This window comes from Phyllostomus hastatus, unplaced genomic scaffold (genome assembly GCF_019186645.2).
Source record: "Phyllostomus hastatus isolate PE091 unplaced genomic scaffold, TTU_PhHast_1.1 phas_scaffold_46, whole genome shotgun sequence".
Classification (NCBI taxonomy): domain Eukaryota; kingdom Metazoa; phylum Chordata; class Mammalia; order Chiroptera; family Phyllostomidae; genus Phyllostomus; species Phyllostomus hastatus.
This window is the reverse complement of record NW_025334032.1, coordinates 24,306,581-24,318,868: the sequence shown is the minus strand read 5'-3', so window position 1 is coordinate 24,318,868 and position 12,288 is coordinate 24,306,581. Positions and strand designations below refer to the sequence as shown.

At 38.9% G+C, this 12,288-nt stretch overlaps 1 protein-coding gene across 1 annotated transcript; it reads right to left on the bottom strand.

Annotated features, from left to right (window-relative positions):
- Window positions 1–1,380: 1,380 nt before the first annotated feature.
- LSM1 (LSM1 homolog, mRNA degradation associated) lies at window positions 1,381–12,062 on the bottom strand. Its single transcript, XM_045821463.1, has 4 exons — window positions 11,825–12,062; window positions 8,085–8,153; window positions 6,705–6,820; window positions 1,381–1,883 (listed from the first exon to the last, which is right to left on the bottom strand). Exons 1-4 carry the CDS (start codon window positions 11,868–11,870, stop codon window positions 1,713–1,715), a joined length of 402 nt encoding a protein of 133 aa, XP_045677419.1. The 5' UTR covers window positions 11,871–12,062; the 3' UTR covers window positions 1,381–1,712.
- Window positions 12,063–12,288: the final 226 nt, after the last annotated feature.

The window sequence follows — 12,288 nt, the reverse complement described above, 5'->3', positions numbered from 1 at the left end:
CCTTTAACATAAGAATAAACTGTAACTCATGATTGCATTTGGAGTTTTTAAGCAGTTGAAAAAACAAGATAACTAGTCAGTCCAAATTCCTTCAAGGTGTCAGATGTTCTGAAACTGCTGCTCAGAAAAACTAACACTGTAATCCTGCTGACTCCCAGAGATTGTCGTGTAGTTAGAAGTGTTTTTCAAAAAACACTTTTTTCAAAAGTTGGTTGTGTTTTTTTTCCCCTGCTTTGTGTCAGCAGTTAAAAACAAGCTCTGGTTATTAAATAGTAAGATAAAAGGCAAGACACATGTGAAAAATCATTAGGTACAACTGTTTTTTCACAAATTACCTATTTTAAAGATTTATTTATAGAGACAGGGGAAGGGAAGGAGAGAGGGAAACATCAGTGTGTGGTTGCCTCTCACCTGCTCACTTACTGGGGACCTGTCTTGCAACCCAGGCATGTACCCCGGCTGGCAATCAAACTGGGGACCCTTTGGTTCATAGGCCAGCACTCAGTTCACTGAGCTACACCAGCTAGGGCACAAATTATCTATTTTAAAATGAACTCAATGAGTAGCTCAGCTGTCAAATGGTTTATAGGCATGTGGAGCTAACACCTGAGGTCATAAAATGTTAAGTATATGTAATGCTATAAAATAATTCAGACAGGAATTGCATATAACTATTATGAAAAGGAAGTCTTTGCTCAACCGATTATGAAAAGGAGAAACACCTGGAATAATTCTTCAGTTTAAAAAAAAATATCTAGGAGAACTGACTAGGTGCGAGGAGAGAAACAAAGTAAAAATTTTAACCTGTGTCTCCTAAACCCCTAGTTCAGTATTGTCCCGTAACTACACTGCACTCTTCAATAGTCTGTTACACTCACCATGCAGTCAGCATCATACCAGAAAAGTGGCATCACCGTGGGTGTCAGCCTGAATAGCCTGGATGTATGTCACTGAAACACCATTTTATTGGCGTTTTTTATAACAGCATAGAAGGCTCAACTCAATCCTAAAGACTAGAGAAATGAACTAAATGGACAGATTAGGAGAAAGTCACCTTACTAAAATGTTGGATCTCACAGGAACCTAGTTGCAAAGCTGTTCATGAAACCAGAACAAGTTGAGTAAGTGGATGCTGTTTCTCAAACTCGAGGCTTTTGTTTTAACCAGTAACTGTGAAACTTCACTGAAAGACCTTCCTGAAGGTTGAAAATGTTTTTCTTACAGCGGGGAGAGAGGAGGACCCACAAGGTACTTAGTATGAAAATATTCCTTCGTAACTAGCAAGTTATAAAGTGACAGAACTGTGTATAGCTCTGAGACTGGAACTTAATTTTGTCTATTCACTGGCAGCAACTCAAACTTGGGAAATAACATGACAGCTTTGAGATTCATACTTTATTTACAAGCAAATGAAGAATGTCCCCTGTAAACGCTAATTATGGGATGGGAAGAGCAATAGGGAGAGTAGTTGCTGGCTTCACAGTGATGAGTGAAGAAGTCCATCCAGCTGTTTCTTTAAACAATGATTTTGTTATTAAAAAGGGGGGGAAAACCCTGTTACATGATTTTTTCATTTTGCATATGTGAAAGACTCAAAAGAAAAATGGCTTTTCAAAATTCTAGTCTCTAGTCAAATGTGTGAGGTGACCAGAATGTCACTTGCATTCAGTGGCAGCCCCTGCTCCCCAAGAGCAATGGCCTCTGAACGAGAGTTAATACTCATCGAGAGTATCTGCTCGAGGAATGGAGAGACCTCGGTCTTTCAGGGCCTGAACTTTCAGCTTCTCGGCTTCTAGCTTGGTCTGCTGTTCCACCCTTTGTTCTTCCAGGATTTCTTCAATAGATACTTGCTGAAGGGGAGTGTCACTTTCCTTTTCCAAGTCCTACAAAACAAGCAGTTTGGGAAAACTTCAACTGATGACCAAGAATGGAAAACCTTACAGATCTCAAGGCAAATGGACTCCTATGTCAGGTTTGGGTTATTTTTCATGATTGTGACATGGCTGAAATATCTTTCATCTAAGAACAGATAAGTTTTACAAAGAAATGGCTGGCCACACTACTACAGAATACTTATAAGAATGTGGTAATAGGGATCAGAACAGTGTGCATAACAAAGCTGTAGGTTGTCTGAAATCCTACATTAGTGAAGAACTAATTTTCTTAAAAAAAAAAAGGCTATTTCTCCAACCCCAGAGAATCCCAGAAAGAAGTTACCAAGGCCAAGATGGCTTTAGATAAACTTTGTATCTTTGCACTATCAGAGTCAGTTTAATTTCTGAGGGTTGTTCAGCAAGAAAGTAGAGAACATTGATTTAAAGAAGGACCCTCTTCCTTAAAGGCAATAAACTATCTCTCTGTTGCATTAATTAGGAGTCTTTAAATTATAACAAGACTCCTTTGCCCTTCATGGCAGCAAAGTCTTCTAGAGAAAACTTCAGTAGACCAGTTAGATTACTAAACCAGTTTGGCCTCAGTATTGTTCTCTGATTTTAACTAAAGAATTGTTTTGCTTACTAAAAAAAATAAATTTTCCCATTATTTTAAAAAAAAGACACATGCTCATTGTATGACATTTAAAAAACAGACTAGCAAACATTTTTTAAAAATCCTAATTCCACTATAGAGGGATAATATTTTGTTGAGTATCCTTTCTAACTTTCCCATATATATACTGACTTTTTAAAAAACCCACAATGCAAATACTATTTTTTCACTTAATATGGCATAATATGCTTAATAATTTTATTTTTGAAGAACTTATAAACATTAAAAAAATATTTTATTTTTGATTTTAAAGAGAGGGAAAGGGAGGGAGGGAGGGCGAGAAACATCAATTGGTTGGTTGTTCATTTCTGTACATGCCCCAGGGGGCAAAATTGCAACCCAGGTATGTACTCTGACCAGGAATCGAACTGGCGACCTTTTGGTTGCAGGACGATGCCCAACCAACTGAGCCACATCAACTAGGGTCAATACCTTGTAAAAGTTTGATAACCCATCTTGAAATGCACAATCTTACTATAAATCTATCTTACTATTATCCACAGGTTCAATTCATTCTTTTTAAAATGAACATACAGGTATCTTTCAGTTTTGTTTTGTTTTGTTTTTAAAGATTTCATTTATTTATTTTTCTTTTTTTCTTTTCTTTTTTTTTTAAAGATTCATTTATTTATTTTTCGACAGAGGGGAAGGGAGGGAGAAAGACGGAGAGAAGCATCAATGTGTGGCTGCCTCTCACACACCCCTCCACTGGGGACCTGGCCTGCAACCCAGGCGTGTGCCCTGACAGGGAATCAAACCAATGACCTTTTGGTTAACAGGCCAGTACTCAGTCCACTGAGCCACACCAGCCAGAGCTATTCTGTATTTGTAACTGGACAGTCTATACAGACAGGGTATTCTTTTTTTATTTTTGTAAAGATTTTATTTATCTTTAGATACAGGGAGAGAAGGAGAAAGAGAGAGGGAGAGAAACATCAATGTGAGAGAGAAACACTGATCGGTTGCCCCTTGTATGTGTCCGAGACCAAACTCACAACCCAGGCTTGTGCCCTGACCAGGAATCAAACCGGCCACCTTGCGCTTTGTGGAATGACGCCCAACCAACTGAGCCATACCCAGTCAGGGCATTCTTATTTCTTATCCTCTTCTCTGACTTTCAGTAATAAATGCTGGGAAGGCACTACACATATATAAACTATCTAGCCTATAAACTATCTGTGCCAGCCTATCACTGGGTACTAACCTGCAGATGCTGCCAAGGCTTCAGAACCCACGGGCTATTACGTATCAGATGGAGGAGTCTCGATAGAGAGGTTATGTGAAAGCCATACAAATTACACAGGCAAACCCTGCACTGGGTAAAATATTAACTGCACCCAGGAAAATATACGTTATCAAGTGTAACCTACCCTCACAACCCTTGAGTAGAAGCTGAAGAGAAGATCATGTTCTCAGAGTACTGCCTCTTGCACTTTTCAATATGTTACTCATTGAGCTATTTGTGTGGTTATGGTGATGCTGTTTCCCAGCAATCTGTCTTGTTACTTAAGACTTCATACATCATCATCCTTGAGGCAGATTTCAGGGACTTCTTAAGCAATGAAATGTTTACCGAATCTAGGTGGTTTCTGGGTATGTCTTTTCCTAGAGTTAGCAGTTAATCTCTTCAAACTGACTATAGAGTCCTATGATTATGTAAGCATTCCTGTTATTTTTTTTTAATGGTACCATTGTAAAAATTCTGCAGCGTCCAAACCGCAATATGTAAAAAGAGAGTGCTTTTCTCCATAAAAGGGCTACCAGAAAACAACGAATCTCCAAGAACAAACCCAAGTTCGCTTCCTCTCCTCATGTTCACATACACATGCACCTAACACAGGGGCAACTTGTGCCCAAGTAACTGGCATAGGAAGCATTTCTGTGACGTTCAATACTATAAAACTAAAGCAGAGTACGTGTGAATGTTTTAACTTAAATCTTTATCCCTGGCAGCAAAGTAGTATGTTTCCTCTTTAAAAATTAAACTCAGAAAAGTGTAAAAAAGGAAAAAATAATCACCTATGACCCTACTGTCCAGAGAGGGATCAGCCCCTTTTAATGCACTGGCAGACCACAGTCATTTCCTGCTCCTCCCTCACATCTCTGGGTAGTGTAGTGCTTTATTTCAACCTTTACATAATACAAGGAGATGACCATTTCTGCTGCACAAACATGCAAGAAATGATACACCGAACAAAAAATATCAACCACAGAAGATATTTTTTAGAAAAGGTATTTCATGTATTTTATAGCAGCATTTGGGCAGTACTCATTAGTCATTTCTAGCTATTTCAAAATAAGGTCTCTGAACCAACCTGACCCTGGTAGAATTATCTCCTTATTTTCTCAAATAGCTTATTGTTAAAAACAGCTATGGACAAAATCACTGCACTCAAAAGACTTCTGTAAACCTGATTTAAGTAGTGGCTAGGTATTGGGAAACTTTAGTGAAAACTTTAAAAACAATAGAAAAATATAAAATCAAGCAAATGTCAAAGTTTTTTATTTTGATTTTCCTGGCAAACCCAATAATCAGAAGCAGCAGGATCAAATAAAAGGTATTAAATAAGGTACTTTTCCAGTAATGTTTCATGAAAAACATGAAATGAGGTTAATCTTTAATATAATTTAAAAAAAACTTCACCTGAGGATATCTTTATTGATTTTTTGAGAGAGAGAGAGAGAGAGAGAGAGAGAGAGAGAAACATGATCAGCTGCCTTCTGTACGCACCAGAGAGAAACATGATCAGCTGCCTTCTGTACGCACCATGACTAGGGATGGAACCTGCAACCTTTTAGTCTATGGGATGATGCTCCAACCAACTGAGCCACCCAGCCAGGGTAATGAGGTTTATCTTTTTAAAATGTTGAATACTTTTAGCCCTGCCTGGTAGCTCAGCTGGTTGATTGTTGCCCCAATATATCGGGGTTGCAGGTTCAATCCATGGTCAGGGCACATACAGGAATCAACCAATGAATGCATGGATAAGTGGAACAACAAATCGATTATTTCTCTCTTTTCCTTCCTTTCCTTCTAAAAATCAATCAACAAATAAACATTTTTAAAATAAATGTTGAGTACTAATAGTTTTATATACAAGGCTGGGCAAAAGTATATTTATAGTTGTAATGCAAAAAGTTTATTGTTGTAATTTTATTTATTATTAATTATAGTGTTATCTCCCATACAAATTGTAAACATACTTTTGCCCTATCCTGAATATAAAATAATTTTCTAATAGTTTTGTATGTATATTTGCATATGTGTATGTACATGCACACACATACATCCCTACAGAAACACCACTTTAGAGAAGATTTAACTCTTCACCTGTCAACTAATCTTCCTCTTCACTGGTTGTGAGCTAAGGATTCAAATGAAGCTGAGCTCCTTTATCAGCATGGTTTACAGAAAGGCTTCTCCTACATCCATTACTTCCCTTCACCCCTTAAAAAACACAGACATCACATTGTATACGCAATGCTTCTTCCTCTCCAAACACAGCTAATTAACTTTGTCATGAAAAACTACTTGGGACCAACTGTTTAAATGACTGCAAAATATACAATGTACATAAATCTTACTTTATTGAATTATTAAAGTTTTTCATTTTCTATTTGAAATAGCAGAAACAATATATTAATGAACACATTTATAGGATGGTATTCGTTTTTTAAAATCCTCACCCATGGGACATTTTTTCCATTACTTTCTTAGAGAGAAACATCAGTGCAAGAGAGAGGCATCAACCAGTTGCCCACCTCCTCCCCTTATGTGCTTGAACTTGGGATCGAACCTGCAACCTAGGTATGTGCCCTGACTGGGAATCAAACCCACAACCTTTCCAGGACAATGCTCCAACCAACTGAGCCACACTGCCTGGACAGGATGGTATTTTTTAAAGATATCAGGTAAAATCAATGATGTTTTGCTTTAATGGGATCAAATCTTCAAAATGCCAAGAGGCACTGAAACAAAGTTAACTATTCTCTGTAACTTTACTTTTATAATTGTGGCTTTCCTAAACTAATGTAGTGGTTTCCTGTGAGAAGCTGGTGAAATATGAAAAACATATTTTTTCCCTCTTGAAAAGACAAAAAGAAACCTAACTAGTATGTTTATCAATACCCATAGCAGCTTAACAGTTTTCACTTACTATTTCTCCTAGTAGGACCACATTTTCTCCTCTGACCACAAAAATCCCTCGAGGAATATCACCGTATTTTTTGCCCACATGAATACGCTCCACAGTCTGATGTAGCACTAAATTAGCTATAAGTGTATAGGGAAGAAACAAAGATATTTAGTTCAAATTTTGGGTAAAGGTCCATAACTCAGTTAGTTTGAGTTGAAAAGATTTAGTTGAACATGATTTCAAAATTTTCTAATTCAGGGAAAAATCAAAATTTCAAGCAGTCTTCTATTTCATTACAACACACCATTTGAGACTTTTAACCAATTGCAAGCTGAGAGAGTATTTGGGATTATGTTGCAGTAATACCAAGTGATGGTGAGGGAAAAAGAAAATTAAATTAGTTTATCAGTTAATTGCTAATATCAACATGACTGTAAGAAAATGGAAATAAGTGGGGCACTTGAAAGACTTTAAACAACTATGGAGATGAAAAATGTTTTTTTTAAAAGGACATGGTTTTTCTGTTGTGTGGGTATGTGTATGTGGTAATTAACCAAAGATTTAACTTTTAGTAATTTAGCATTCATTTAACCCAATACAAGTGTCCATGACTTATGATACAGCAAAAAACTATTTTTTCACTTTGTCAGATAACCATACTGGTAATCTGAGAGTAAAGTCAGCATTACTTTTCCCTCAAAGTAGTCTGATGAATTTGACTTATGATTCAGAATCCTGACCTGTTAAGAATAATTTTCTTCTTTCAGTTGGTACCATTTGTCTTATTTTTTTCCTCATGCCCAAATCCACTGACCTAGCAGATGTCAAACAAATGTTGATAGGAACTAAGATGTTTTTTGAAACAGAAGCCAATATGATCTCTTTAGAAAAATGCGGGATGTAAAACAAAGACTGAGACTCTTGAGTCTGATGTATCCCTAAGTGTCATATCTTGAGCTTAATGCTGGGGTCCCTCACAAGCTTCAGAAAATGCCTTCTACCCAGTTTTCATTGGACGGGGAGGGATTACCTTCAGTGCAGGAACTGCTTTGAAGAGTAGTCACCCCCAAGCCAAAGTTCAAATGAGCAACTTTTTCAGTGGACTGAGTCTATTTCTGTCTTTTGGCTCCCTCTAATGGGGAAAAGAAAAAAAAAGCCCAAAACACTATAATCATATGTTCTAGTGAAAGCCAGTTTTAGAAATACAAGCTTGAAAATACAAGCTTTTGAACCATCTAATCATAATTTAGGACACAATGATGCAATGACTCAAAACTGTATTCCTGTATGCCAGACACATGAAAAAGTTGCAGATAAATTTATTACAATATGAAACAACAAAAATACAATGGGCAGCTCTTATTATCCAGAGTACAATAGAAGTCTGTAACTAATACATACCAAATTGATCAATGCTTCTCAAAAAGCCTATAAGTGTCCTCCCATCTCGAAGCAGAACCAAGTGCTTTTCTGGGGACAGGAAAAAAAAATCTTTAAAAGAAGAAAACTGTTAGCTTCAGTGAGTTTATGGGGTAACAACAAAAATAAAGTTGATAGTTTAAGCTCTACCACTTACTGTTTCAAGGTATTAAGGGGGAGTACACTGGGAAATTAGAGGGAGGACTAAGGTAGTCCGGGGTTTAGATCAGAGCAGCAATTTTCAACCAGTGGGCCGTAAGAATTTTCAATACCTGACTATTTAGTCAGGGGCCCTCACCTCTTTTCCCTCAGGTTGTCAATAAAACAAAACAAAACACAAAATGATAACAGCCAATACAACAGCCTCCTGGTGTAAATGAATCAAAATTATGTTTTTGGTCAGATCGGCAAAAAATAGATATTTTGGTATGTCGCAGAATTTTAGTGAATAGTTTATGTCTGCCATAAAATCAAAGAGGATGAAAACCACTGGATTACAAGGTTTACAAGGTTAGTGGTGTAAAGAGTCACAGTAGTGTGGCGGACTGGATGAATAGCCAGGAAGCCTGACTGGCTCTGGACCCTAATGTTTGATGCTAAACTCCTCTGCCCCCACCACTGTCATGCCAGTTTCTGTAGCTGCAAATTGAGAAATTTACTTCTAGGAATGTTTCCCACCCCCGACCTTAGAAGAAGAGCGTCTGTTTCACACTTTGGATTCACGGAAGTTTTTAAGTAAGAACAATGCCCCGGACATGTAAAAGGAAGATGCTGATAATAAGCTAGAGCAAAAATTCAATAATATTTATTGAGAGCTACGTGCTACTCTGGGGCCTAGATATACAATACAGAATAAGACTCAGAAAATCACTGACCTTACGACTTTATATTCCTGGTGAAAGAAGGCAAACAAAACCACCTATTTTGATTAGTGCAATGTAATAATAAGTAAGACAGTATGATAAAGAGGGAAAGTAGCTACAGAAGAGTGGGTGGCCAGGGAAAACCTCTCTGAAGAGGTGACTGAACTGATTCTGAAGAATGACAATAAGCCAGTCACTAGAATAGCTAGTAAAGTTCATTCATTCTTTTCTTTAATGCCATGAATAAAACACTTTATTGATGCAGAAGAGAGGAACAACACAGTGCTTCTTTCCTGAAGGAATTTGTAGTTGGGCTGTAATTAAGTTGCCACAAGAAAGGACATTTTAATTATATGAGACTGAGAGAAACTGTAGCTGGAGGATGTATCTGAGTTGTTCCTTGAAAGCCAGATAATTTCTGGCCATGGGAAGAGTGACAGGGAAGGGGAGGGAAATCTGTAATTAGGCAGGAGGAAAAAACGAGCTGTGTTTGGTGAAAAGTTGAGGGTGTGAAGGGAAATGACAGGAAATGAAGTCAGAAAATAACCTGAAGCAGGTTGAGTTTGGATGTGACTTCACAGGGAACAAGAAAACATTGAAGATTGAACTTGCAAATAAGGGAGAGTGGCTGAGGCTATTTCCAGAGTCTGAAGCATAAGGAGACCTGAACCAAGGGAGAGATAAGAAGGGAGATGAAGACAGGACTAAGACCGTGCAATTGTAAGTAACAGGATTGACAACTAATTGAGTTTGTATATGTGGGTAGGTGTGAGAGAGCAGGGTGCTAAAGAAATGAGTTAGAGAACATGTAGGAACTTTGAGTTATTGTGCCAGGGAGGACCATTTACCAAAAGTTGAAAGTAAAAAAAGCTCAGGGTGGATGGTTATTAGCTGGTTGCAATTCTGAAGTGCTATCAGGATACTTACACAGAAATGTCAAAAGATGTTGGAAATGTAAGAGTGGAATGCAAAAGAAGTCAGAATTAGAGAAAGCAATTTTGGGCAAGGGCACAAAGAGGTGATATAATTATTGGAATCCAGGAGATCTTTTAGACTTAAAGAGAGAAGCAGGTAAATAATGGAACCTAAGAGACAGTCTGTTTTAAGGAACAGTAAGAGTTGGAGAGGTAGGAAAATCAAGTGTTGAAGAAATCAAGAGCACAGATTAAGAATCCAGCATCACCATGCAATATCACAATGCTGCAGGGAGGAGGGGAAAACTTCAAAGAGTGAATTAGACTGATGCCTTTTAATAATGGACTGGAAGCAGTGTGTTGACAACAAAAATCAAATTGCAGGAGTAACAGATGTAGTTTATTGTAGGTGGTCAGAGAGACGACTTAAGATGTTTGGGGGTAAGGATATGAAAAACCGATGGACGTTTGCAGAGGGTTACAACTGAAAAAAAAAGTTGAACTGGACAGACAAGAACATACATGAAGAAATGGATCTGGGGGAGAGAGAAAGACAGTATGAGAGAAAAATGATATTAATGGAAGGAGGTTCCAGAAGCAGTGGGGAAAAACAGTAATAAAAGACACAAACTGAAAGGAAGGAGTACTTCTTACTCAAATGAGAGGATGGAAAATACCAGAAAGACAAGGGAGGGAGGAGGAAAGTGGGGGGCAGTGGCAGCATTAAAGGGTACATATGAAATGGTTTTGAACTTCTTGGGAAAGGAGGAGGCTTGGAATCTACAAAAAACGGTTAGAAGGCTGGAGAACAAAAATTATTTTAAAATTATTTAAAATGACAGAATGTGTTAGGACCTCCAATAATTCGGCTACGTGACAAAAGAGGTGAGAGCAAAAGGGCATTCTCAGACAACTAAAACTTGTTTCATTGCATTACAGATGGGTTTGTACAGCAGTTGTTTACATGATCCAGACTACACTACGTTTCCTTTCATTTGTCAAATCCCTAATTTGGATTTAAAAAATGATTCAGAAGATAAAAAGAGAGTATAATTATACACTCACTCTTTAATTTGTATACACAGTAACTTTAGAGACTGGTAACTTGTGTATAAACCATTTTGCAGCAATTGCAAGTTAATGAGACATCACACGATTAAAAGATTAAAACGATTACAAAAACAATGTTATTTGAGGAATGATTCACAGATGAGAGTTTAGCAAAAGGAAAGATGGGACAATTGTAAGTGGCTCCTCTTTAGTACAGGGCTGAGTTTCTCTTCAGGACAATGACTAGGAATAAGGAAGGTCTTCTTAGTAAAAACAAAAGAAAATTGTCTAGCAGAAGAAAAAAAGAAGTCTGAGTTGACTCAGCCTTCCCAGAAAGTCAATACCTTGTCTGGCAATGGTCTCTACTACAATAACCTGAAAGTGGTGAAGACCCTCACGGTAAAATACTACTGTAAATGGCTACATAGCATAAAGCCTATGTCTACTGCCAATTAAGTCCAAATGCTGTCGTCTTAATATTTTCACTTCTTGATTAATCCTTTCTCTAAGTATTCTCGTCCATCCACCTGTAACAACCTGGAACTCCGAAATATCGCAGAGGAAGACAGTAGACTGGGCGAGGGGCAAATTCCGTGTTTACGGGCCTCAGCAGCTGCGTCCCTCGCAAGCAGGACTGAATTCTACAGCTTGTGGCTGACCAGTCCGGGAACTGGTGGACACTGCAGGACAGAAGTGATAGCGGCAGTAGTAGGGCTGGGAGGTGGCAAACGGTGTGTCCCCGTGGCTCCTCCCTCCCGTGAAGGATGTCAACGCCAAACATCCAGCAAAGTGCTAAAACCACGTAGTGTTTGTTTTACGAGCTCCCTCAAAACAAGAAGCCGTCCGGGAGGAGGGTCTCTCCCTAGACCTCACCCGAAGGAGACGAGCAACTCACTGTCGATATCCTCGATGAGGCTGGCGGTACCGGGCATGTAGTTCATTTTGAGCTGAGATAAGGCTGCAGTGTGTAGCGGCGAAAGGCCGGCGTGTCCAACACCTCTTTCCTCCTACCGTAGCCACCGCCTCGGCGGAACGGGGACTGGAACGCGGACCCAGACCAGCACTTCTGCCCCGGCTTTCAGCCGCCGGGGCACGCCGGAAACTCCTCCATATTATCCCCACCCACTTCCTGTATCACGTGCTCCGTCCTCACGAAGAGGCGGGGCCGTCGTACAGTCCTGGGACACACTTTCTCCGTCTCTGAAGAAAGGGGAAGAGGACTCTAGATTGTGTATGTGGTGGGAAAGTGTATTCTCCCTTCTAAGGAACACAGTGGTACCCCTCACTTTACTGCTCCCTCGACCCCAGAGTCGCGTACATCAGCCCCCCAACTCTCGAACTCAGCAGCCGAAGGGGCGG